Source organism: Aulonocara stuartgranti (assembly GCF_965226115.1).
Source record: "Aulonocara stuartgranti genome assembly, chromosome: 5".
NCBI classification, from domain to species: domain Eukaryota; kingdom Metazoa; phylum Chordata; class Actinopteri; order Cichliformes; family Cichlidae; genus Aulonocara; species Aulonocara stuartgranti.
In genome coordinates, this window is record NC_138943.1 from 36,625,578 (window position 1) to 36,652,449 (window position 26,872).

At 39.5% G+C, this 26,872-nt stretch overlaps 2 protein-coding genes across 2 annotated transcripts in view; one reads left to right on the forward strand and one right to left on the reverse strand.

The window, feature by feature from the left end:
• LOC309706770 (copine-9-like) overlaps window positions 1-26,872 on the reverse strand; it is a 186,982-nt gene that overhangs the window by 159,110 nt on the left and 1,000 nt on the right. The window contains exons 2-3 of the mRNA XM_082533603.1: window positions 16,204-16,244; window positions 8,356-8,402 (exon numbers count right to left, since the gene is read on the reverse strand). Of these exons, the coding sequence (XP_082389729.1) occupies window positions 8,356-8,402; window positions 16,204-16,244 (88 nt within the window). The remainder of the gene's footprint in view (window positions 1-8,355; window positions 8,403-16,203; window positions 16,245-26,872) is intronic.
• The window catches only part of LOC309706775 (transcriptional repressor scratch 1-like), a 409,990-nt gene that overhangs the window by 120,765 nt on the left and 262,353 nt on the right, over window positions 1-26,872 (forward strand). The gene's annotated exons all lie outside the window — the stretch shown is intronic.

Consider the following 26,872-nt stretch of genomic DNA (forward strand, 5'->3'; position numbering starts at 1 on the left):
TGGACTGATTCAGCTCCACTGTCACAAGGACAGATGCAGGAAATCTTTCATGCCACATTCAGTTCCTCTTTATAATGCAATGTATCAGTCTGGCAAAGAGTCACTTTCTTTTTCATTTTAAAATTGTATTAAAATTCTGTTTTGCTTTGTTAATTTTGAGATATCTTATTTTACTTTATTTCATAATCAGTGGGGCTCACGTAAGGTAAACTGACATTTTTACCTTATATTTGAGTAAGTAGGGTATGAGTCTGTGACTGCTATAAAGTAATTGGCAAGTCAACCCCGTATTAAAATAGATACGTCCCTCTGTTCCTTAAAGGGTTGCATCATGTTCAGTCAAACACAACGCAACACTGGAGTCGAGAAGCATCTAGTAGTCTCAGAGGGCCCCTTCTTTTCAATGCGATTGAACAGTGTGGCTTGGTGGTTTCTGAGCACAAGGCAGTGTGTTACATTGCATTTTTGTCAGTGTGTGTCTCTATACCCCTCCTAACAGAAATAGTGCGAACAGGAAAACAGCAGCATGGAGGCAATCAGGGCAGATTTTCTGTCTATTTCAGTGAGCTGCATCAGTAATGAACCATCTAAAAGTGGAAGCAGTGGTAGACAGAGAGAAAGCAGGACACAGAGGCAGTCTCAATAAGAAAAAGTGAGTTTTTCCCAACAGATCAGGGATCCAATAATGCATGAAACACAATGTGGACACAAAATGTCACAATATAAATTGAGATGGGATTTTTTTCTTTTTATTTTAATGAATGTTAAGGCTGTGTGACTCCATGGGGAATAGCTTGGGCTTACAGTCAGGCTAAGGAAGAGAGGAAAGACAGAAGTGTCCAGTTCAATAACACATTACAGTAAAGCAACACTACTTCATCAAGCTGTTAGGGAGAGCAGGATCTGGAAACACTTCCCACTCCAAATATGCAAAATTATCAGTTAAATACTGTCTGACATTTAAACTTAGATTAAAACTTAATTAAAAAATAATAAAAAATAATAAATTAAGAAGACTAAGAACAGGAGTTTCAGTCTCTGGCAGGTTTCAGAAAGGAGGATGGTGTTCAAGTTATAGTCAATATCAAACAGTCACGTTGAAAAGAGTCTCAGCAAAAGACTCGTTCCCCCACAATGCATCACATAATGCAACAGGAAATCATTACCACCTGTGTCCTTCCTGAGGACACTACTTTTGTATTTATATTTTAATTGACCATCTGTAGCAAAGCAAATCCCCCCTTTGAATTAATAAAGTATTCTGATGCTGGTTCTGTAAGAACGAGCTCCTCAGCTCCTCCCTGTGTGGAGATGTTGACGTCTACACTTTAGTCTTGTGCAAAACTTGTTGCCCAATCTCACAATACTGTAAAACCATTTAACAGTTTGTATTTATGTAACCACTCAAAGCACTTTAGACTACAAGTCACATTTCTAAACATACACTTATATAGTGCATTATTTCCATATATTTAAGTCACAGAATGACCCATTTGAAATAACTGATTAACCTAGCATGGATGTCTTTGTGGAGCCAGAGTACATAGAAGAAACAAACAGGAGAACATGCAAACACCACAAGGAAAGGGGTTCAAACCAGGAAATGTGTGTGTAACACTGTGCTAATAGAGCTCAAAACTATTAGCAACTTTTAAGGAATAGATACTGACAAATGACAAAGAGAATGTGAAATTTGCCCCTACAATAAGAGGACCTAGCAGCTCTGTTATGCTGAAAGGGTGCCTGCAAATCAGTACAAATCAGTACAAATCAGTACAGGTGATTTATGGCCAAAAAGGCCAGAAAACCCACAGTGATGCTAGTCACAGAGAAGAAAGTCAGACTGCAAGAGAAAAGTAAGAGAAACAGAGCTATCGCATCATGCTACAAAACATCCAGAGCCTTTTCTAGAATGAGAGCCATCACTACTTTATCTGCATTTATGCATTTCACCAATACCTCACAAGGAGAACACAAGTGAGAAAAGATGGAGGCTAGACTGAAAAGGGGTTTTGGTATGAAAGTAAGAAATGACTTGCAACATGAGGGCAAATTTTTACACAGAGCAAGGCAAAAAGAGCAAAGTCAGCATGAGCCACCATGATCATACTGAAGGTGAATTTAAACAAACCTAAACGATTCTAGCTATGTCAATATTCTTAACTTAAAATGCTGCCTCTTGCACTGAGATTCTTGTTTTTCTTGTAATTCATTAAAATATGTCAGCTTTAGGTATTTGTCTTTGTTCTCAATACAAAGACCTTGATTATTGAAATGAATAATAAATAAATTTCAATAATTAATTTTGGTCTCTAAGCATCTGTTGAGATTGCTTATGCCTCAGGCCAATTCTGTGTTTTTCACAAAAGCAGAAGCACCGGAGACTGGCACAGTATTTAAAAAAACCTGAAAATGCAAAGTCACATTATTTTTTAAATGAGCAAAGAAAAAACAAAAATGACAACTCTTTACAACTCTTAAGGCGTAACAAGCCCAACACTGACAAGGCTAAGACAGGCAGTGCAGACAAGTAACAGTAATGAGGCCATGGTGAATGGTGCCATATAATAACAGTGATGCTATTTTTGTTAGTGCAAGCTGCAGTTTGGTGTTGTTTTGGGCGGTTGTGCGTGCTCGTGTCAGTTTGTTCTGCCAGTTTAGTGATACAGTATATCAGTACAGAAGCTCACAATTCACTTTTGCGGTGATGTGAAAAGATGAGGCTTTCTAAAACTTTCTCGACTTCTGGTTTTGACTTTTTCTCCTCCTATACCAGCACTGATGTGGAGGCTTTGTCTGAGCAGCAACACCAATAATTCAGGAGAATACTGCAGCATACCCTGAGTGCTGGTGTAAATGGTGTAGCAGCTTCACCTTTTTGCGCAGAACGCGACCAGTGTGGCAGTATAATGCCCTCTCTTTGTCTTTATCTCTCGCTGGCTTCTCTTTTTGTTTAGGAACTTTTCTATTCTTCTCTGTCCCCCACAAACCTGATAGTTTCTTTCTGGCAGAGTTATAATTATTTCTTTCTCCTCATTAGTGAGAGAATTCGATTTCTGCTAATTGCATCAAGAATTGCCTGAAGCCAAATCTGCCAGTGTGTTCAAACAGCCCACACACAACAAGCTGGTGACAATACACGTGTCACAAGAAGGATGCTTGCTTCCATTTGCACACCAACAGACACCAAGAAGGCTGCGAGTGGAGGACGCAGCCAAGAGAGTGGGACCTGGAAGCATATTCAACGGTGGCTGCAATCCAACCAGAGACCGTTTTTTTCCTCTTCCGTCAGTTCAGAGAAGCGGAAAATACATTCGCATTCAAACCATGTGAATGTGGAAGCTTTGGCTCAGTGGTAAAATAGAGAGGCAGAGAGGGAAATAAAGTTTAGGATGCTCCCAGATAAACTTTTATCTTCACACAGAAGCCAGAAGCAGCTCATGATATTTCCTATCTGTGACGTCTTTGCTCTGATGGAAGTTTGAAAGTTTATCCTACACAGTTTCTAAATCTGTGTTAGGATTATTGCTCCATCACTCCAAGCAATCTAACATTTTCTTAGCGATATAACTGTGAAGTTTGAGAAGGTATATCGCCACAACAAGCAGGACAGAAAATGTTTTAGGCACTCGCTGTGAGTCAAGCTGCGAACACTGACCCCCAGAGATAGGAAAGGATACAGTGGCTTGCAAAAGTATTGGGCCCCCTTGAACTTTCCCACATTTTGTCACATTACAGCCACAAACATGAATCAGTTTTATTGGAATTCCACGTGAAAGACCAACACAAAGTGGTGCACACGTGAGAAGTGGAACGAAAATCAGACATGATTCCAAACATTTTTTACAAATAAATAACTGAAAAGTGGGGTTCTTCCACATGACAATCACTGACTTCAGAAGAAGATGAAGAGGAGGAGGAAGGTTCATTACCCTCTGAACAGCTGTTTCACATGGATCAGATTAAAGCCGTCCTCCCCAGTCTCATAAATCAGGTGCCATAACCTCCTTTTTGACACAGAGTGTGTCGTATGTTTTGTCTTTAATAGCTTTGTTGTATGAAATGTTCTTTAGTGGTCGCTGGATTTCAACAGTATTATGCTGCATATATTATTTCCAGTCATTCTATCTGTGATGGCAGTCACATCTGTGTCCACTACATTTCCAGTGATGGAGCTGCTCTGTGGTGCAGAAGGAGATTGCTACAGGATTTCCTCTCAGCTAGCACCTGCTTGCAGGATTAGACAAACCCACATTTAGAGCATTTGGTGACTCTGAATGACTTTCCTGTTGGAGATGTTCCCTATAAAACTCTTTTTGTTTTTGTGTTTTGTTTTTGTTTTATTTTTTCTTTTTGGGGGGGGGGGGGGGGGGAGGTTGTATAAAAGAAAAGACAACAACAACAACAACAATAAAACTCTGGCTGAAATTATTTCAGCGCAATCAATCCAACATTTGTGTAATCTTTAAACGAACAGCATCTTTTCATTCCTTCAGACTGATCGGTACTATGGGCAACACTTTTCAGATTGTGTTCACCTCAGTTGTGTGTGTGAGGGTACACAACTCGGCTGACAGCATCCCCACGCTGTAAGTCTAATTGAGCCTCACTGAGACCTGTGTGTATGTGTGTGGATCCCCACAGAGGTGGGCCTGATTTTCTTTGATAGCACATAGTGCAGATTACTGAAAGACACTGATGAATACAGGACACACACACAGCTGAGAGATGAGGTTTTCTATATGTTTACACAGCCAGTGTTCCTCTCAGACGTCCCAAAGCAGCTCAAATGATTTTCCCCTTTATGAATTCCTATATTTGGCTGCTCGGGCTTCACACTAGGGCTTATTTTTTATTACGTTTTGTTTGCCATAAAACACTCTGATCAGACTCTTTTAGGACCGTCTGCTCCAGAGTCTCGGACTCGTTTTACTGCACAGGTCATTTTTAATATGTCAGTTTATTTGGGTTACTGCAAATGTGCCAAGAATGACAAATACTTTCCGAATGATTTCTGCTATTTTTGCCTCGTGTTGTGTCTTGTTTTTGTGTTGAATAATTGCATTAAACCCTTCATCAGTGCACTCTACACTGTCACCAAAAAGAGTGAATTTAGAATTGACTGAAATTAGCTACAGAGCATATTTGTGACTCTTAAAAGGTGACGTTGAGTGTTGGCAATATAAGTGGTAATTTTGACATTCAGCACCACCAGCACTGCTGGATTAGTTGTATTGTTTACTCCTTATGCACAATGCTGATGGCAGGTGGGAGAAGACTAAATATTTCCTTCCATCCTTAGACACACTACAGGGAAGCTGACACGCTGAGGCTGTTTTTATTTTTAACATACTAGCATTGTAGTATTGGAGTAATTAAGGTAATATATCACATCATTTGATGCCACAAGAGATGGAAATAAGTGCACTATAAATCCTTTCAAGCTTGTTGACCACTTCAAAAGAAGCCTTATTGAGTTTTTTTGGGAGTAATTCATTCGAAATCATCTTTTGAGTATTGAAAATGGAAAACCAGCCAAGTTAAGCTCCTCAAAGTTGAAATAATGCATTAAATAAACTTCAAATATAAAGCTCAGTGAGACCCTGGTATTTTAATAGTCTCAGCAGAAACAGCTGTGAGAATGTTCAAATTCTAAATAATAATCTGACTCCTTTGCTAAAGGCATTAAAAGGTTTAGCACCCCTTGATTAAATTATTATTGTTGTTGTACTTTAAGGCATTTCATTTGAAGTTTGTTTTACGCAGCCTGATTACAAATGTCCACTACTCCCTACTGTGTTTGCACTGTTTTAATCTAATGATATATGGGTCTTTCATTGCCAGCATCTTTTGCAGCATTTTTTGCAGAACCTTTTGGTTAAAACAGGTGGGCTTTTTGTTTGTTCATCTTAAACTAAAAATCAGGTTAACCCTTTAAAACCGGTCAGAGCAGCACGCTCCGTTTTGCGCAACTACTTTTAAATCCTCGTAGCACTGCAACCACGTAAGCTAGCGCAATAATTTTTTTTGCATATGAAACCGGAGGAGTTGTACTTACATCTTATGCCATCAGCTTGTCCTAGGCCACGGTTTCCTTCCACATATAGCTTTGCAAAAACTGCATAAAAAGCACTTGCAGCAACAAAAACATGATATTCCAGAAACACGTTTTGCCGATCCGATCAGCTGTTCGTAACACTTTCTACGGCAGCATGAACTATCGCATGTCTGCCATTGGCTGTATCCCAATTCAGGGTCTGCAGCCTTAAAGGCCGCATTTCAAGGCCGATTACGTCACAGCGGCGCGCCGAAGGCTGTCCCAATTCAAAGGCTGCTCGAAATGCGGCCCTGAAATGCGTCCTTCATTTCCCTGAATTTTAAGGCTGTGGCAGTGTAGACTTCAAGGCCCAACATATCCCAGAATGCATAGCGCGGCGATGGGTGTGGATAAATTTGCAGAAAAAAACGGCGGATGAGGGGCGACCGAAGAGTGAACTTTAAGTACTGAATATTACGTCACTTATTTATGTGCAAATGTTTAATAACGAAGAACATTAAAACATTACTGTTGGCCACATGTCGGCAAAGTCATGTGACATTAGTGACGTTTGTACTAACTTGGTTTTAAAGCCTTTACTTTAAAATATACGCCGTTCAATAGCTGAGCTTAATCTTACAGAGAATGATCAAAGCTCATGTAGAAACAAACAAACAAATGAACAAAACATTTTCTCCTTCATTCCTGTCAAACAAAGCTATGACACGTTTCCAGCTGTTAGTATCATGGTTGCTAGGCAACCTGGGCAGCGCAACGGAGGCTTTTTAAAAAAAAAATGTTTTTAACTTTATTGACAAACGTCCCTTACACAAGCCTCGCACTTCCGGCCTTAGCGGTCTTTGAGTACGCGGCCCTTGAGAATCGTTGAGGCTGCGTACTTTAAGGCTGCAGACCCTGAATTGGGATACAGCCAGTACCTGCCTGAAACCGGAAGTGACGACATTGTCGCGGAAATGTAGTTTTTTACCATCAGCGCCTTATGAGCCTATACTGGTGTTTTTAAAAGTTATGTTTGACTTTATGACTTTCTGTGTCGTTTCTGGGATGCTTAGAAGTCAAATTGCACTGCTGGAAATAGTTTATTTTGATGCATGTGCTGTTTTTTTGCAAATTTGCATTATAATATTTATTTTCATTTTTCCTGCAGTATATAAAAATTGGTGTGTTTAAAAAATAAAACTATGAAGACACTCAAAATAAATTTCCTGTGGTGGGAAACTATTTTGTGCAACTTTTTTGTATTTACAGTTTTGAGGGATAAGCCTCTTAAATTTCTCTAACTAGAAATATATGTTAAAAAAACAAAAGTGATTTTCAATTTTTTTGTAGTTTATTGCACTTTCTTGCAATTTATGTAATTTCTTTGCACTTAATGCATACATATTATTAAAATTTGGGCTATAACAGTTGTATTGATGTATAGCAACTTGAAATGCTCCCAAAAATTGCACTACAGCATGTAAAAATATAATATAAGCTCTGGCGGACTTGGTTCTATGGTCTTAAAGGGTTAATAAACTAAAGCAGTAGGTACACCAAGGAAAGCAGATGCAGTCTTGAAAGCCAAAACATGTTTTTGATTTATGCGACATGTGAGATTATTACATTTATGGACCGCAAACTTTAAAAAACCAAAAGCAGCTGCCAGAGTTTACTTCCTACATTTCTGCATTCAGTCTTGACTCAAAAGATATTGATTCATCAAAACATCTGGATGTCAGTGACGCATATACATACCATTGTGTGTGGAATAGGGATGTTATTCAAGGATAACCATGATATTTAAAAATAACCCCAAGTCAATAAAGCACATATGATAACAAGGTAAGTAACTGCATTATTGTTGTTTTTGTGTGCGTTCGTATATTTATGATTTCAGAGACATTAACTCTGTAACTTATATTTTGAGTTTAATTGATTTGCCAAAAAAATGTAGCACATGATAAAAAAGTTAGATATACGTTTTCCTGATAGTGGTATAGCTGTTATTTCTCTTTTCAGATAATCCATAGATACTGTAATATTTCATTCTCTTTTCCCTCTCAATATGAACATCGACCTTTTTTGGTACCTTTAATAGACCTCTGAAATCTGTACATGCATGTCAACAAATGATAACTAAAAGAGGTTAGTATAATTCTGTAATCAGATATACCAGGCACAAAAAAATATCAGGATTTTTGTGCTTTTTCAGACAAAGGTTTTAACTGTAGCTAAGCACAGTTAAAACACTGTAGTCTGTGGATCTAACAGGTTTCCCAGGACAAACCTTGAAGCTGCCGGTGTGCCTCACTCACCTCTCTCCACTCCTTTGTCCCCAGGCCTTGAACGTACAACACCACCACTGAAAAGAAAAACACAGATGCACGCCTTAAATTTATTTTTGCACCTTTCAAGACTAATGGATATCTCAAAATCAGTAGACGTAAACGCAGGAAATCGCTGTTATCTAAAGATGTAAAAAAATATATATATATATATAAAAATGTTCGTTTAAAGTAATATTTGAAAATAATCTTTTTAAAACTGTAAGTCACGTTTCTTTCTCATACAGTATTACTTTTGTAACAAAAAGCTTGCGTTCCATTTTCAGTCATTTTAAGGCTCAGCGAGCAGGGCTTCGTCTTGCCACTGGCTTTCTTCGGATACCAAAACTTGCCAAACAGCTCAGACTGTGTTGAAATTTTCTCCAAATGATGAGCTGAAGGGAGGCTCCTAACCTGCTCACTGGCTGGGTCTTCTCAACACAGTAAAAGAGTAAAACACTAAAAAGATTTTATTAACAAAACAAACACAATGGATCAGTTTATTTAACCGATGCGAATGACAGAGAAGTGTTCACATACACCACATTTGTTTTCACCCAAGCTCAAGGTGCATGCCACCAGAGACAAAGAGAAATGAAGCAGCTGCCCTGGCACTCACAGCGCCCTTTCTGGCCCACAATGAGAGGGACAGGCTGTTTTTTCCATCCCCTTTCCATCTATTGATATGTCATTATCTCTTTCCCTCTCTGCTTAGACTATATAATGAGGAAGTAGGAAGTGCCACACATCACATTTCTACTGTGAGCCTCCACCTTTCAACAGTGTCCACGCACTGCTCCCCCCCTCGATGCCACAGAGAGAGCGCTGTTGGAGAAGGAAATGACCTCAATCCTGAGGAAGGAAGAAATAACAGTCCCTCAGTCGGAGTTACCGAAGGGTTTCATCTCAGGTGTTTGCAGCAGTGAAAGCAATTGTGTTGGATTAGGGTTCAACACCAGCAAAAATCTTGCCAAATACATCTGAGCTTGTATAGTCCAGTAATAAATGAATAAATGTATCTTTGACTACTCTCCTTTCTTCATTTCTCTCTCCTTCCCCTCATCATCCTCCTTTATGTAGATATTTTCTTTGAAATCTGTCTTTGCTTTTTCTCTTCTGTCCTTTCCACTTTTTCTTCTACATTTCTCCTTTTGCTACCAAATCAGTTTCTTCTCCTTTTCCCTGTGGTCTCTTTTTGTTAAAGTCCTCCTTCCATTTACTGATTTTCCATTTCTCCTTCCCCCTTTCCTCCTCTTTCTCTCATTCCCTCCTATGTCCTTTCTTTCCTCCCCCTCTGTGCCTCCCCTGTCCTGTGGTTCTACTCTTCCCTACTCTCCATTTTACTTCACTTCTTCTCCTCCACTCCTCTCCCCAGCCTCTCTTCTTTTCTTCTCTCTTCCACTTAAAAGCAGGTCATGGTAACAGCAGGCCATGTATAGAAATCATCATGTTTCTGCTTCAGTGGGACAGGAGGCCAGTCAACCACAACCCAGTTAGTGTTGGAAACCATACATCCCCATTCTCTCTGCTTTTCTCTCCAAAGGGAAATGCAGATGAAACAAGGGAAGCAAAACAGTGTTAACTGATAAAGATCGAAATGGTAAGCAAGAGGCAGAGAGTTTAGGGATGGTTGGCTAAGTGATTCATATATGGACACTCACCTGTCTGAAAGAGGTGTGGTAAGACAGAAAAAGTGAGTAAGAGTAAAATGGAGACAGAGAACAACATAAGCAAGCTTGCTGATGATGATCCACATTCATGTACACAATGCATGTTCTTGATTTAGGGCAGCAATTCTAAAATGTTTGCACTGGGAGTCTGAGACTAGCTGCCTGACCTCTGAAGGAGCTCAGGACAGGCAAACATGGAAGTGTAATTTTACTGGACTGTTTCAGCCTTTGTGTTTATCGTTTGTCTCCAGCCTAATGTTGTGATTCTGAAATCACATCAAGTGTCCAAGAATCTGGTATCATAAATTTTTGTCTGCAGAGCAAATTTTCTACACAAATCTAAAATGAAAAGTACCACTGGCTTATTTTTTAGTCTGGAGCTCCATGCAAAATTTCAGAAAGACGAAGACACTGGATCAGCCCAAACTACACGGAAGGAAGCTTCTTAATGATTTGATGGCAATTACAATCACCAACTGCACTATTGTTAACACACTACACCATAACTAATTAAAATCTTGCAGCACTTGCAAGGTCCCCCTGCTCAACAACATAGACCTACAGGCCCATTTTGCCAGTGAACATGATTCAGAGAAGGGTGGGGAAAACATGCTTTGGTCAAATCAAAACAAAACTGAGCACTCATCAACCCATATTTAGCCCGAGGCCGAATTTAGTCAAGTTTTGCTCAAACACTTATTTCACTCAAATCTTTTTATAACTGTTTTAGGGATTTTTTTCTGGATATTTGGTTCATATTCTGTCTTTCTATTGAAATGAAACTACTATAATAATTAAAAAATATCATTTGTCTGGAAGTGAGCAAATTTACAAATTCAGTAGCTCAAATTTCAATTCAATTCAGTTCAATGCAATTTAATTTATACATCACTAAATCACAATAACAGTCACCTCAAGGTTCTTTATGTTTTAAGGTAGACCTACAATAATACATTCAGAGAAAAACCCAACAATCATATGACCCCCTATGAGCAAGCACTTTGGTGACAGTGGGAAGGAAAAACTCCCTTTTAACAGGAAGAAACCTCCAGCAGAACCAGGCTCAGGGAGGGGCGAGGCCATCTGCTGCCACCATTTGGGGTGAGAGAAGGAAGACAGGATAAAGACATGCTGCGGATGAAATAGTTGTTTCTCCTGCTGCACTGGAGTATTTCTACAAATGTGAAGCCACAGTCATTCACACTGAAATGAGAATTGTCCCATTTTTTTCTACAGTAAAAAGCGCTTTGGGGTCCTTAGGGACTAGTAAAGCACTATACAAATACAGGCCAGGCCATTTTAATCTTTCAAAGATGTGTCCTAAGAAAATGCATTTCTATGCAACTGAGTCATCTGACCAATTACATTTATTGGCTGAGTAATCAATGGTTGGATTACATTCAGAAAAATACTATAAAAAATACGATATCTTACTTGTGATTACTGTCATTAATTTTTGTCCAAGCATGGACAGCATGGTAGCATAACTGTTAGCACTGTCCCAGATTTGAAACCTGGCTTGAGCCCTTCTCTCTTTCCTGTGCCTGCATGTTTTCCATGTATTCAGGCTTCCTCCCTCAGTCCAAAGGCATACATGTTGACTGGTGTTTCCAATGTGGCTACTTGTAGCACTATATGAATGTTTGGTTAAAAATGTTGCTTGAGTTGTCAGTAAGATGTTTATAGTCTATAAACAGGAAATTTCACCTGTTACATGCAAAATTTCGTTCTAATTATTTATGGATGAGGAACTAGCTGTTTACTCGCAGCCACTCAGAAGCATTAAAATATATTAGTAGTTCAAGTGTGGATTAGGTTCAATCATTTCATCACTAGCTGCCAGTGCTTTGTGACATTATGAGTCTACACTGACCTGCACTGTCCTTTTGTGGTTTGAGGACCGGGTCAGATAGAGGGATCTAACCAGGGACATGAAAGAGCTGAGGGGGCATTGTGGTCTGTCAGTCTAGCTTTTCCTCAGTGGGGAGGAAGAGTTTGAAGTTCAGGACCCCGTCTGACACAATCATTACCTTCCAGCACGACCCTCCACCCCCACCCAGCACAGGAGCAAAGACTAATCTATGGGTTGTGTCAGTAAAGGAGCCCTGGCCTGCGGAGAGACCATATTTGATTCTTTGCCTTCAAAATCAGTGTCGTTCAGTACAATAATATACACTGTGGTTACACATCATAATGTAAATGATTAGTCAATGGACAGTACCTTTAACTGATGATTTCAACATTAAAACAATGACATAAAGATTCTGTCAATTATCCCATTTATATGTTGCTTCTCAATTCATGCATTATAATAAATCCTCCCTGCAACCTTTTTTCTGCCTTCCTCTCACTGACTTTCTAAAATGATACACGAGACAAATGCTCAGCCTGTTCAGAACAGTTGATCCCAGATGACATTTAAATTTTCTTTCTTGCATATGAATCAACATTTAGCACAAATCAAAGAGTTTACCTGAGGTTCTTTGGCTTCATGGAGCTTTGTGGTAATTACTGAGTCTAAACAAGATGGGAAAAATTCTCTAATCTGTGTTGATGAAAGAGATCCAAATCTACAATCTCACATTAGATAATTAGGCTTCTATCGTTAGGGAACAGTGAGACTGCTCTGGTACTGTCAGGTTGCATGTAAACACAACACTTCGCAGTCTTAGGAGATGTTACATCAAACAAACCTCAACTGAAAGCTACAAAATTTCATATAACAAGGAAGAAGCACTAAAAGTTGATTTTATCTTAAAAGTGCCAAAAGGAATGTCCACTAAGGCAGTTTGAGCTGTTCCACTGTTAATTTGAGGAAGAGGGTGCACATCAGTGCTTCATTATTTCTCTTGATTAACATATTGTATCTATAGGACACAGTCAACAGGGTCTGCTCAGCAATCTCAACTATATGATTGGCTGTAGCTCAGGTGGCAGAGCAGGTCAGCCACTAATCAGAAGGTCGGTGGTTCGATCCCAGGCTGCCTCCTGGCTGCATGCCAAATATCCTTGGGCAAGATACTAACCCCATGTTTGCCTACTGGTGGTGGTCAGAGGGCCCGGTGGCGCCAGTGTCCGGCAGCCTCGCCTCTGTCAGTGCTGGTGATGTGGCTACAATGTAGCTGCCATCACCAGTGTGTGAATGTGTGTGTGAATGGGTGGATGACTGAATGTAGTGTGAAGTGCTTTGGGGTCCTTAGGGACTAGAAAAGCGCTATACAAATGCAGGCCATTTACCATATGATTTGGCTAGTCAGACAAATTGACAGCATATGTTTTCAAGCAATGATGCAAGGTTGGAAAAAGTGAAGAATTCTCTGCAATACTGCAGTTCTTCCCGTAAGCTAACGATTTCAGATTCAACATGAGTGAAAGAAAACTGTACCCCGCCTCCACATGAAGTAGGATTCCCAATGGACCCACAATATACTACCAGAATCCATCCAAATCACTGAATTCAGGTGCTTTCCAATTACTTTTATGGCCACAGGTGTATAAATTAACCCAGGCCCGCAGACTGCTGCTTCTACAAACATTTGTGAAAGACTGGGTCACCCTCGGGAACTCAGTGCGGTACCTTGATGGGATGCCAACAACTCGGCTCTTCTCTTCTCTCCTCCGTAGTTTTGTTTTTATCTTGGTCTCACTGTCCTCTCATTTTTCCTTTTCTCTTTCCCTTCATCCCTCAGCTTCCTCACTGAGCCTGGTTCTGGCAGAGGTATTTTCCCGTTAAAAGGAACTTCCTTCCCACTGTCGTCAAGTACTGTTGGGGTTTTCCCTCCAGTATCGTAGGGTCCTTGCTTTTCATGTGCTCTGAGGTTGTGAAGTGGCACTAAATAAATAAAACTGAATTGAACTGAATTTAATTATTTCTCTCTTAGATTCAACAACAGAAGTGAGTGGAACTCTCACAGGAGGAAAAACTAATAACACTCAAAATTTCTCTGTTTTAATAAAAATGTTAAGCTTCAACCCATGTTTGATTGAAAGGCCACTTATTGGTTTAATCCAATCAACAGCAAGTAGTGATTGTTTTTTGTTGGGTTTTTTTGGCAACTTAATAAGCCAAGTTGTTTTTCCTTGTGTCCTCTTCAGTCTGATGAGTCATCAGCCATAACACTTCAATGCAACTGACAATAAAACATGATATTACGAAATATGTCGTCTGCGTCTTTTGACTCCAAGGTTCGTTTTTGTCTTACATGCTGCATCTCGTCAGCACTTTTCTTCTCTCCTTCCAAGCCTTTGAAATTGATTTTCTACTCAACTGTTGCTCAGTATAGCCTTGCTTTTTCTATCACCTTTTTCCCTGTTTTGTTCTTGACAACTCAAGTAAAGATGAAACATTGACTCGTGAATAAGAGTCCTGTCTGCTTTTTACGTACCTAGTAAATAACATTAAATAGGTCAAAATTTTAGTTGCAGCCCGCTAAGTGGGTTTAAATCTGGGTGCTTAGAGTAAACCTTGATGCTGTCGTGCTGCTGTAGCACAATGGAGTGACACTCTTCCACATTTTAAGAACATTTTCTGAATGGTCAGAGTGGTTGTATTGATGGTTGAGATTTATGATTTTCATTTATACCCTAACAGAAAGAAAACATAGCATCTACAACTTACGTAATTATTGCTTATGTTTATTTTATTTCATTATTATTTGATCGGATGGTTGGTGGTTCGATCCCTGGCTCCTCCAGTCTGCATGCCAAGTATCCTTGGGCAAGATACTAACTCCAAGTTGATCTCCAATGCATCCATCAGCGTATGAATGTTAGTTAGTAAGCACTTAAAAGCACAGAAGGAAGAGACTGGGTGTGATTGGTTGAATGTGGCATGTTGTAATATATATAATATATATAAGAATCAGTCCATTTACCAAAGCAAAGATATATAAGGAACGTGTAATAGCTGATTACACTCATCAGACAAATATTTGTATGATGTTGTCAAAGCTAGTCTAACATTTAACCATGTGCTTGGCTGTAGTTTACTAATGCATGCAGATCTGTGTTTATAAGTCATCAGTCTTTCATTAGGCTGTACTGCATACTGCGTACACTGCCTGTTTACTGAAACATGTTCCAGTTATAGTTATATTATGGACATAATGTGCAGACTCTCAACTTTCATTTGAGGGGATCCACATTCAAACTGGATGAAGGGTTTAGGAGTTTCAGCTACTTAACATGTGCCACCCTCTTTTTTAAAGGGAACAAAAGTAATTGGACAGTTTACTCACAGACAGGTGTGGGCAATTTCTTCATTATGTCAAGACTGTAGATGTTGTGAATATTATCAGTTAAGCAGATAAAAGACCTGCGGTCTTTGAACAGACAACATGCGGTCAAACAAGCTTTCTTTGAACAAATGAAACCAGGACCAACCTCTACCAGCATGATGGCAAGAAAAAAGTTACAAGCTACGTGTGTCTGCATAGAAAACAGTCAGGATCTCTTTATTTTTGACTGTAAACTCCATAATCAAAGAATGATGTAGCATCCAGGTCTAAAAAGTAAAATGTGTGCCTTAAACGTGACTTCTCTGGGTGCAGGACTTTAGATTTTATGGAAGTTGATAGGAAACTATGTTTATTTGGTAAACTGTGGTCATTACTATTAAACTAGGGAACGCTCAAGCTTCTGACTTGAGTGACTGACTTAAACAATGATTGAAAAGGTGCATTGACAGATAAGCAGATCCAGTGAAGCCTTTCATTTTCAATTAGTTTTTTGGCATTTGTGCATTTTGCTTTTTTTCCTCCATTCTTTTGTTACATTAAGTTGCAGATGCAGCTGCTGTTTCTAAAAGTTACTATAATATAATCACATTCAATGTGTGGGCCCAGCAACTGCAAAGTGTCAATCAGGATCCAATGATTAGTCACTCTTAATGAGGACCAACTTAATTAAGAGTCCTTCCCATTCGATCCCAAGATGCAGGTTTTCATTCAGTCAGTTGCTATTCTGCGTGTGTAAGCGCTGTGGGAGACAGTCACTGTGTTACTGCTCACTGATGCTCTAAGTGTGGAATTAACATGCAAAAGGTAGTGATTTAATAAACACTGCACGAGACAGAAGAGTTCCAAGCAGAGAATACAAAATCATATCAGAGGAGTAATTACACAGATGAATGATGAATGTGAAGAATCAGTGTGAGAGAGGAGGCAGTTACCTGGATCTGACTTGGAGAAGGTGTCCATGTCTAACAGGTTCCTGCAACAAAAACGTGTGTAAGACAGAAGCATCACAGTGCTGCAAGGCCAAATGGTTCATGGTAAGTTTAACAGCATGACAAAATATTTCATGTGTTCATAGTCGTGTTCTAAAAAGCATTAAGGCTGTCCTTTCTTTCAAACTCTCTCTCAGCACTGTAAAAAGGACGGCTCTTACAACAGAAGCAGAGTGCACTCTGTGTACTGTATATATGTGCAGTCGTATGTTAGTATCACCTTTTAGAGAACTCTGCTTTCAAGAATGTAACTATGGTCAGATTAAGAAACTGCTAATGCTACAAAATAGAGGCACGTGAATGGTTCTTTGTTTGTGGGTGTAGAAGAAATATTACAACAATACACAAGTGCCTTAATTGGCTGACTGTAACTGCACAATATCGTGAAAATGCCTACAACTGTCACAGACTCAGTAAAGTTCTTCTATAAGATTTATCCAAATAAACTTTAATTCCAGTGGAAATATTACTGCATACATATCTGAAACCAAACAAATCAGGTTTTTGTAAAAAGAAAAAGACAACAATTAAAAGCTAAATACATTCTGAAGTGAACTAAGATCATGTAGCACAGGGTTTTTACCACACTGACAGCAGGACATACACTAGAGACGTGCTATTTCCTTCATCATTTTGTTCCTGCAGGAAGAAAAATGAATCTCACACACACACACGAAAAGCCACACTTGTGTGTCAAATCATTGCCGGGATTACAACCCAATTTCCGTCTAACAACCTGACACTTTACTGAGAACCGCCTGTGATAACAAACAGCGTTTGATAAAGAGCTGAGATGTGGGAGATGACAGATTGAAACATTGCCCTCTTGAGGACTTGGAGCTGTCAGGATGATGAGGGTGGCTACGGGGAGCACACACATCCTCGCATGTTCACACTGTTCTGTTCGTGTCTGAATACAGTATGTTCACATGCATGTGTGGGCATCAGTAAAACAGCCCTCGCCTGTCAGCACACTGTGGCAGCTTGTAGTGCTATAAAACAACCATACGAGTACCCCACGCAGATGATTTTATCCTACGGTTTTTGCCTTTTTTGGAGGACATTTTTCTCCCTTAACTAGGGAAGCAGACTGAGTAGCGATACCAGATAAACCTGGAACTTTCAGTTTGTACCAAGATGCAAGAAAACCTAATAAAAGATTCACAAATACGAGTAGTCCTAAAAAGCCATACACATAATGCTGTTCATTCAATTTGCCTGGAAAGCAATCAACAACATTTAAATAGCTATGCAATATAATTCTTTTCCACCATGAGCCCAAGATGGTAGCAGGCTAAATGTCAATAGATAGGCAGAGCTATGAGAATAAGCTTGTCAAGCTTCAGTCTAGTCTCAGTCAACAATAGCACACTCTTTCAAAGAGGATCCCAAAAGAACAGAAAGCCTTTAAAAACTTTTGCTCCCACATGTTGCATCTTCTTTGTAATAGAAAACACATCGTTGTTTACCAAGCAGGCATCCCAACAGTTTGTAGCACACACTCTCTGACAGCAGCTGGTTTGGCTTCACACCACTTTTTAGACGTCTTGACTTCACTTTTTTAACCATCCAACATGGAGTAAAACTAGGTGATTGTGAATAAACTGTTAACAACCAAGCATTAAAAACCTTACCAAAACCACGTTCCATCCTTTTAGATCTTTAGATTTTTAGAGACTTCAGTGCTAAAACGCTTCGATCTATAATTTAACCTGAGCGAGTACTTTGATGCTGCCACAGCTTACCTACAAACGTGATGACTGTAACTTAGCAGTATTCATTTTCTGTCACTGCACCAGCTTCTCTCACTTCTAATAACAAACCTGTCAAACTGTTAAAAACTACATTCTAATTGACGACTTTGGTTTGTGTCAGCTCTTGCTGTGGCTTCTGACACACACACACACACTCATTTTCATATCTTGGGGTGGCTGTAGAGGTAGAGCAGGTCAGCCACTGATCGGGAGGTTGGTGGTTCGATTCCTGGCTTCCCCAGTCTGCATGCCAAATATCCGTGGGCAAGATACTAACCCCATGTTGCTCTCCGATCTGTTGGAGTGTGAATGTGTGTGAATGTTAGATAGGCACTAACAGCTTAGAAAAAGTGCTGGTGTGATTGGGTGAATGAATTAGTTGTATAAGAACCAGTCCATTTACCATCTTAGTGAGGACATGTCACGAAAACTGGTTACATTTAACCCTCAGCCTAAACCTGACCGTAACCTAATTACAACCCTGACACTAACACCACATTTTGAGCCTCAGCATTTTGTCCCCATAAGAGACTGTTGGTCCCCACAAGTACAGTAGCATGCCAATTTTCTGTCCTCACAAAGATGTCTAAACATGTACACACACACAAACACCAAAAAAACAATGCATGAACAACATAGTCATCAGTGTCATTGTGGCACAGTGTCATAGATGTATTGAGGTGCCCTGTGGCTCTTTTCCCACCCCCCACACTAGTGCAAGCCTTTCTGGATCAGGAGACATTTAGTCAAATATGTCTTCTGTTGGACTGGGACATGCTGGGTTGACATGTTCATCACAGATAGTCACAACCAGTAACTACTGGTAACCGTTTTATTTATATCTATAATGCCAAATCAGCAGTTATCTCAAGCTGCTTCCACTGTAAGGTAAAGACGCTACAATAATACGCATAATAATGCAGAAAATCCTAAAGAAGCAGACAAGCATCTAGAATCATGCTTTGTTTAGATCCATCCTTTTACTCAGAAAGCAAAGAACCCTTCTTTGAAGCTTAACATCTGTTAGATACTAATCTCATTTAAGAGACAAGTTTTTTCTTGTAACGTGGCCTTGTGTTTGAAACCTTCAGGACATGATATGAGAGAAGCTGGGTTGCCAATCAGAGCCCTCGCCTGCTGACATTGACATTCTCCCACTGAGAAGTCCTGGCTCCCCGTGTTCGCTGACCTGCCTGGCATTTCACTCCTAAAGTGCTGCCAATGTCACTTTTTAGCATCACAACATCAGCCATCACCATTTGAGAGCTGCATCGATGCAGCTCTCAAAAGAACAGTTAAACCTTCTAATGCTGATATGAGTTTTTCTCTCTTCAGTTAATAATTACAGTCCATCTAATTAACTAATTATCTAATTAAAAACATTTTAAACATACTAATGCTAGGACAAGATGGCACCAGGGTTACTACATGGTACATCTAAGTATGCACTTCTTTAATGTCCTAACAAAGGACTGTCCTTGAACTGCAATGGCTCACTAATTCTGTTTTCACGGGGTCACTTTTCCAGAGGTCCCTCTGTCTCCTTTGTCTCATATTTTAAAAAACATGTAACAGAGATTTGGGTAAAATATCAGGTGAACAGGTGAAAAAACTCCATAATGGTGGAATGTGGAGGACTATGAATTAAAGGGACTATATGTGGGAGTTATATTTTTGCTGCTGCAATTAATCTTTTCTAGAAAACATTTTAGAAAGTCATTGTAGTCTTTATGTGGAAAAAAAATGGTCTCAATGGTGTTTAAGGAGAAATGATGCTCACAGCACCTTTGGATTCCTTTTTCCTGCAGAAATTAGTTTGGAAAAGATGCTCATGTGACTTTCAGCATGTCATTAAAAGCACACTAGTCCCTTGAAATAAAGCCTGTTTTCCACAGGTGTCACAGTGTGTTCTTGAATAAGTCAGAAGTTGGAAATTAGGAGTTCCCAGTAGGATTTTTTTTGAACACCCCTTCATCAGATTTCCCACTCAGAAAGTTAGAGCAGACCAACATACCCCAAGTTAGTGATCCAAAATGGCGGCACTGAAGGTAAACAGCAGTAAAACTGTGAACATTTAATCTGTACTGCCACTGTTGTGTATTTTTAACACCGTAAATGAGCCATACACTGATCAGGCTCTTTACATGAATGCCTTTTTAAAGCACAAAAATGAGTATTATGCTGCATTGCTAGTGATACCTAAATCTTGCTAAGAAAACTAATCCTGTTTTCCTGGCTCCCTGGCTCCCACATCCGAGGTATCTGGAACGTGCATCAAGCCGGTGCTTTCTTGCTATGAGGCAACAGTACTAATAACTGCATGAGATATAGGTTACTTATAAAACATGAACCTGATTGAGGAGAAAACAAAGTCTTCCTGTTGCCACCAGAAAATGTTTACTTTGTAATGTGTATTGGGGTTAATAGGTCATTTACTTGCAAGAGAACGCAGGTCATATATTTTCCCTCGTCTCATTCAAGCAATCCTGTGCCAGCAGTAATCACTGCAGACTGCAGGCAGGCTGCCACAATAGGATCTGGAGGAGCAGCATTTGGGTGGCAGGCAGGCAGCCACTTGTTTAAAAAGAGACAAAAAACACAGCGTCCCTCAACACTGTCTGACTCCCTTTCTGACCCACATCCACAATGACACATCTGGCAGAGCCATTTCCACACATAGACACCGTGCTGCGGCCAAGTCGTTTTCAGAGCTCTTCTTCAAGACACAGATTCCATAATGTCAGTGGCAAGTGGCAAGTCAAACCACAGTTGCGTGTTTACACAGCAGAATTATGTTGTGTCATTACTCTTTTATGGTGATGTCAGAATACTGACTGCAGCGAAAAGAGCACCAAAAACACACTGCCATATTAACTCTTTGTAATATTACACAATATAAATCTCAAGGTGACAGTGAATTGGTGCTTTATATACTGTTCTGAAAATGAAACTGAATTGAATTCATATGTGTAATTCTAGTTTAAGTTAAATTCTTTGGTTTATTGTTTCTCTAAGATTTCTGGTTTGAGTTTTATGTTTCTGGTTATGTTTTCTTGTATTTCGTGTTCGAGTTTTGAACAGCAAAATAAAGCTGCCTTCTTTAGGTTATCCTTCCGTGTCTCGAGTCCTGCGTTTGGGTCCTACCTCCTGCCTGCCACACAGCTAACCATGACAGAACGACGCAACAACGGACAAAGGAAAACACAGGGCTTAAATACACAAGGGAGTACCGAGGGAAATGCAGGCAAAACTTCCACTTTTGTTGAATTACTTTATTTGTCATCTGTTCTTGCTAGATTGTAGCATGATGTGATTAATGATTAAGCATAGCTCCTTTGAATTTTGCATAATATATTTATCATAAATCTTAACTACAGAAAACAAAATACTTACATATTCTTGTAGCCCTTCTTTCTTTCCATATCTCTAGCAGAATGTACAAATATGGGTGGTCTCCTCTATTTTTGTGCCAATGAGACGTCAAACAGCTGTAGCATAAAAAACACCTAAACTGCATTAGAACAATCAGTTGAAGCTACTTGCCTGTTTTCCAATCAATGCACTCATTCTGCATAAAACAATGATTCTCATTTCCCCGTTTCACTCATGTCTAATCCATTTGAACAGAAATCCCAGTGTCAGCCATCTTAACCTCAATGGGAAAAGCAATCCCCTCATTACCAGCTGCGGTGGCTTTGAGATGTAACACGACTGTTGTGCTGTTTGAGAAAGAAATCCCAACGGAAAAAACAACACCTGAAAATAGATCAGCTGGGACATCAAGTGCGTAGAGACTGATTTGTTTCTCAAGGAGCAAAACTGTCTTTATACTAAAAGCATGGATGACTTAATTGAAGATTTATAGCAGCTAAGTCAAAGAGCAGGAGAGTCTTTTAAAAACGCATTTTCACCTCCAGGTAACCTCTACTGCAGATGTGTTGACATCTACACAATAATGAGACAGTGTGCTACATGAAATCTTTTTAAAATCATCCAAATGTCAAGTATGTGTCAAAAGACATCAGGCAAGTCAGACCTGTATGGATTTTCTTAGACAAAGGGAGATGAAAGAGGCTCAGGTAGAAGGATGCGTGTAGTGCTGCAGCTCAGATCAGACTCGGTTCAAAGGTCTGGCTTCTACAGAGAGATGGCAGTTTCGAGAGGACCCAGAGTTGGCATCCACCTTTAAGATTTAAGTGTGTGTTTGCAGATCTGATAGGCTCATTTTCAGTACCATCACATGGACTACTCCAAAATTTTCCTGAACTTTTAAGGTGACTAAAATGTCACTTCTGGTTGATGGTTTGCATTTGTACACAATTTGTACAATGGTGCACTGACTGCTGTTGGTCATTATGATTCACAACTTGAGACAAAGCTTGAGGCGAGACATGCACAAGCAGCAAGGCACATTCACAATATTAGAGTTAGAGTAAGCAAAGCGATTATATTTTATAAGTTAAGTGCTCGAAAAGAAAAAGCTATGAATATATCAGAAACATCAAGCCAAACACCAACATTTCTAAACTTTCATGAATTATATTGTACTTATTGGCTGGAAAATAATTTCCCTGAGGCACACATCGTGCTCATTGGCTAACAATTTGTCAGGTCATTAGCCAATAAACATGCCATGGTTTATCCTGTAATGATATTGTACAAAATTGACGTCACATTATCAGTGATGGGAATAACTGTTACAAGTAACGGCATTACTAACGGCTCCTGCGGGCGGCAATCACTTTCTGCCCGACGATCACTTTTTGGCACAACACCTGGAGCTCAGGGGGCAAAACAATGGCATGAGTGCTGCTGTTTGACTGAGGAAGAATAAAGTAGTCGTGGTAAGCCAATCACACGACCGCTTTAAGATGACAAACCAACAAGGTGATATATATCAGTTTTTAAATTGAGTTGATAGGCTGCGTAAAACCAGAGACATGATCAACAATATATACGTGTGTTTTTTCTCAATGGTTTCGTCACGTTTACTGACGTTTACAGGTGTGATGTTCTCCTTTCTAGTGGACAGAAATTATTGCAGTGGCACAAATAATTTGTGTGGCATCTTATTGAATGCAGAACAGCTGATTGTTCTGTAAATAGTTTGAAATGGTTATTTAAAAGGGGGGAAAAGGTAAATGGCTGCAAAAACCTTGTTGTTTGCAAAGATTGTGCATATGATTTTAAAATTGACAATTATGAAATATGATTCAATAAACATGTTTGTGGTTGTTACAGTAAAAATATAACTTTTTCTACTCTGATTTTATGTTTTTTGTCTGATTTTAGATCAATTGTGTTAATACAGTCAAAATGAAAACATGACTGTAAATTCAGACACGTGAGGTTGTGCTGAAAAGAATGAGACCAAACAAGGCAAATAAACAGTTTTTAAAGGTGAAATGTGGAGGGAACATCAAAAGTGGTTAAAAATGGCCAATTATACCCTGGACCCCAGAGGGTTACTACGGACCCCCGCAAGGGACATGGGAGAAAAAAATTACGATGAACTTTTGCGAGATCTCACAAACAGTGTGAAAGCAGCTTTGTGTCAGTGTCACTGTGGTGTCTTTGGTGGAAATGCTGACCTACTGAGGGGCCAATTAGCATTTTGTGAGGAGGTCAAGCTACTCTATAGAAAGGATCCATCTGAATGAAATGCAGCCATGATTAACATGATTAAGGATCCCTGTGTTTAGAGAGTCACCGTTTCCTGTTGGGTCACTGATGTTTATCAGCATTATTGGTCACCTGTTCTGATGAATGGTGCTCAAAGCTTTAGCACCATAATGTTAACCACAACAAGGTTACTTCACTATTTCAAAAACCCAGTCTCCCTCTCCTGATGACTTACTTCCCTTACTTGTCTCCTTACTCACAGCTGTGTGTGCTTGATCTGTATGCAGTGAGGATCCTTCTGGGGCCCACTGAGCCAACCCTATTCTGTCAGTGTCAGGGAGCTGAGAAAGCTCCCTTCTAAACCCTCTGGACTGCTGGTGCCCAGAGACACTGAGGTCCAGGAACAGCTTGTCACGATCAGCGTCTTCAGACACTATCAGCATACAGCATACCTAGGACATGGAAATGCTGCTGTCTGAGAGGATGCACGAACTTCTCTTTCAAAGTCTGACACAGCTGATCTATGCAGGAAGGACAGCCAGCTGTGGCTTCATGCCAATTTTTGAAATTGCTTTTACTGATTTGTGGAACAAAAACAGCTCAATATATGAGATAGCTACCATCACATAACTCAGTCATTTCTTAGCTTTTACTATTAACACAGAGTGGTGCTGGCTACTGCTGGAAAGGAGCTAGTCAAGAGCAGTGAGACTAGTCGTGAAAGTGAAAGTCATTATAAAAATATGTTGAGGATAACAACAGACATGGATGCTTAGTGGTCAGACACTTAATTCTGATGAGGAAATTTGCTTAATTGAAATGCAAAAGACAGATATTTATAAGGCATCCAATTCTCTGTTATGTTTACCTAAACAAATAATAATAAAAAATGTAAATAATACAAAAAATATCCATGCTGTCAGTTCATAATTAATAAAGGACACATTTAAAGTGATGCATAGGATTTATCAGTTAATATTAAAATTCTGACGTTAACATATACAAGTATTTAAAAACTCAATTTACAAATATCGAGAAAACTAGAGTTAGTCCCCCAAAACTTTGGCTTCCCTTGAAGGATTCAAGTTTTAATTAAATATACTGAAGGCTTATTTTACAGAGTGCTGACCTGCATACATAACTTTTTTAAAAAAAATCTGTCAGTGTTTCCTTTTTGTAAAGCCTTTGAATAAGGGCTTTAACCAGGACCAAACTCAAAGGGTCTCCAGTTGCTCAGCCATAAATCTCACTGTCACGGTTTCCCCAACACTTCAGTTTTAAACCCACCCATAGCATATAACGAGCTATGATTAGCGTAGAGAAGCAGGTGAAAATCAATTTGCAAAATCAGAGCAGACACATTCTGGCAGTGCAAATGAAATAAGAGCTACCAGATTTGCCTGATCCCCACAGTGCCAAGCACACAGAGTTTGCATGTTCTCTGTGTTCTCCGTGTTATTTGGGTTCTCCCCAGGTTTCCTCCCACAGTCCAAAGTCATGAACTTAGTGGGGTTGGGTTAAGTTGTCGTTCCAGTGTGAATGGTACATCTGTCCTGACCCTGTGGCAGACTGGTGACCCTGTCCCTCGTCCTTTCCTAGCACAGATTATCAATTAGTTCATTGATTTCTTTAATCTTCGTGCTATAACGAGCATAGCATATGTATGTTCATATATCTCCTCCTTAAAATGTAAAAATTAACATCTAAATAAATAATCATCTCCCTGCAAATGCAATGTTGCAAATTGTTCCATTCATGATTGTTTCACATGTCGCGTTCAATGTACGTCTACCATAAATAACCTAATGCTCACCAAAATTTGATCTGCGATGGAATTTTAAATATGGAAAAGGTGCTGCAGGCCTGCAGTGTTAATAATAGTGTTCATAATTGTTATTGCTGATTAGGCGATCGTCAGCTTTTAAGCAAATAATCAAAAAGTGAATATTTGCTATGGGTGGTGCTATGTGCAAATAAAGAAGGAAATTCTATGTCTAAGTGCCTAAGGCACACACACACACACACACACACACACACACACACACACAGATGAATATAGGGGGGGACTCAGGGTTTAGTATCTTGTCCAAGGATATTTTGACTTGCAGAATGGAGGAACTAGATGTCCATCACTGATCTTCTGCAGACTGACTCACCTCCTAAGCTACAGCCACAGAACTCTTTTTTTTAAATTTGGAGGAGAGCAAGGACCTGCAAACTGCCTAGAAATTAAAGATTAATTGGATTATAAAAAAGGAATGATATGCAAGAAGCCCAGGCAGTTGGAGCTCCTTAGGGCCTGGGACCATAATTCAACGTTACGTGTAGCAAGTCTGTGTGCGTCAACAATGAGCGAGCTACTCAAACACACAGTTTTGGACAATTAAATATTCTTTGGCAACGGTGGCTCTGTACACCACCACAGCAGATTTTAAATCAAACAATTAAGATGTGACTGAAGTGTAGATTTTCAGCTTTTATTAAGAATTTACAGCCAATTTTATAGAAAAGTCACAAAATTAATGGAGTTAGGTTAAGTGGTCATTCTAAATTTTCCATAAGTGTAACTGTGAGTGCGAATGGTATATCTGTCTATCTGTCCTGGCCCTGTGGCCATGCAACCTTAAATGGATACATGGAAATGGAAGGAAGGAAGGAAGGAAGGATGGATGGAAAGGTGAATGGGTGCTTTTGTATCTTTACCTGCTTAAATGTGTGTCAACGTTGCATTTCATAAATCCATTTTCAAAACATGTCATGGCTACAGCACATGCCTATCTCAGTTCATTTTATGAAATCATATATGTGCATCTAAACTACATCAGTGAGGCTGACTGAAAACAAGGCAGGTGACATTTCCTTAAGATTTCCATGAAAAATGGCAACATCACTTTGAAAATCTGAAAGAAAAATGACTAAAAACCTAGAGGAAAAAAATGTGTCTACACAGCACATTGTGTGTTAAAGACATTAAAAGGGTGAGATTTCTTTACTCAGTGGGGTGAGACTTCTTTTTCTTGGTGAGCATATATTGTTGTTTTAGTATTTTTTTCATCCAGTCCCTCTTTCGATCATTTTTTCCGCTGGGGTGGGGGGAATTGTACGTGAGTCAACCTATGGGAGGAGATCATTCATCCTGCAGCACGAACTCCAGCGGACGTGTTTCGTTCATTTTTTATGTCGCTTAGATTTTAGACCCTCTTCCTAGTACACATCAAAACTTTGACCACGTTTAA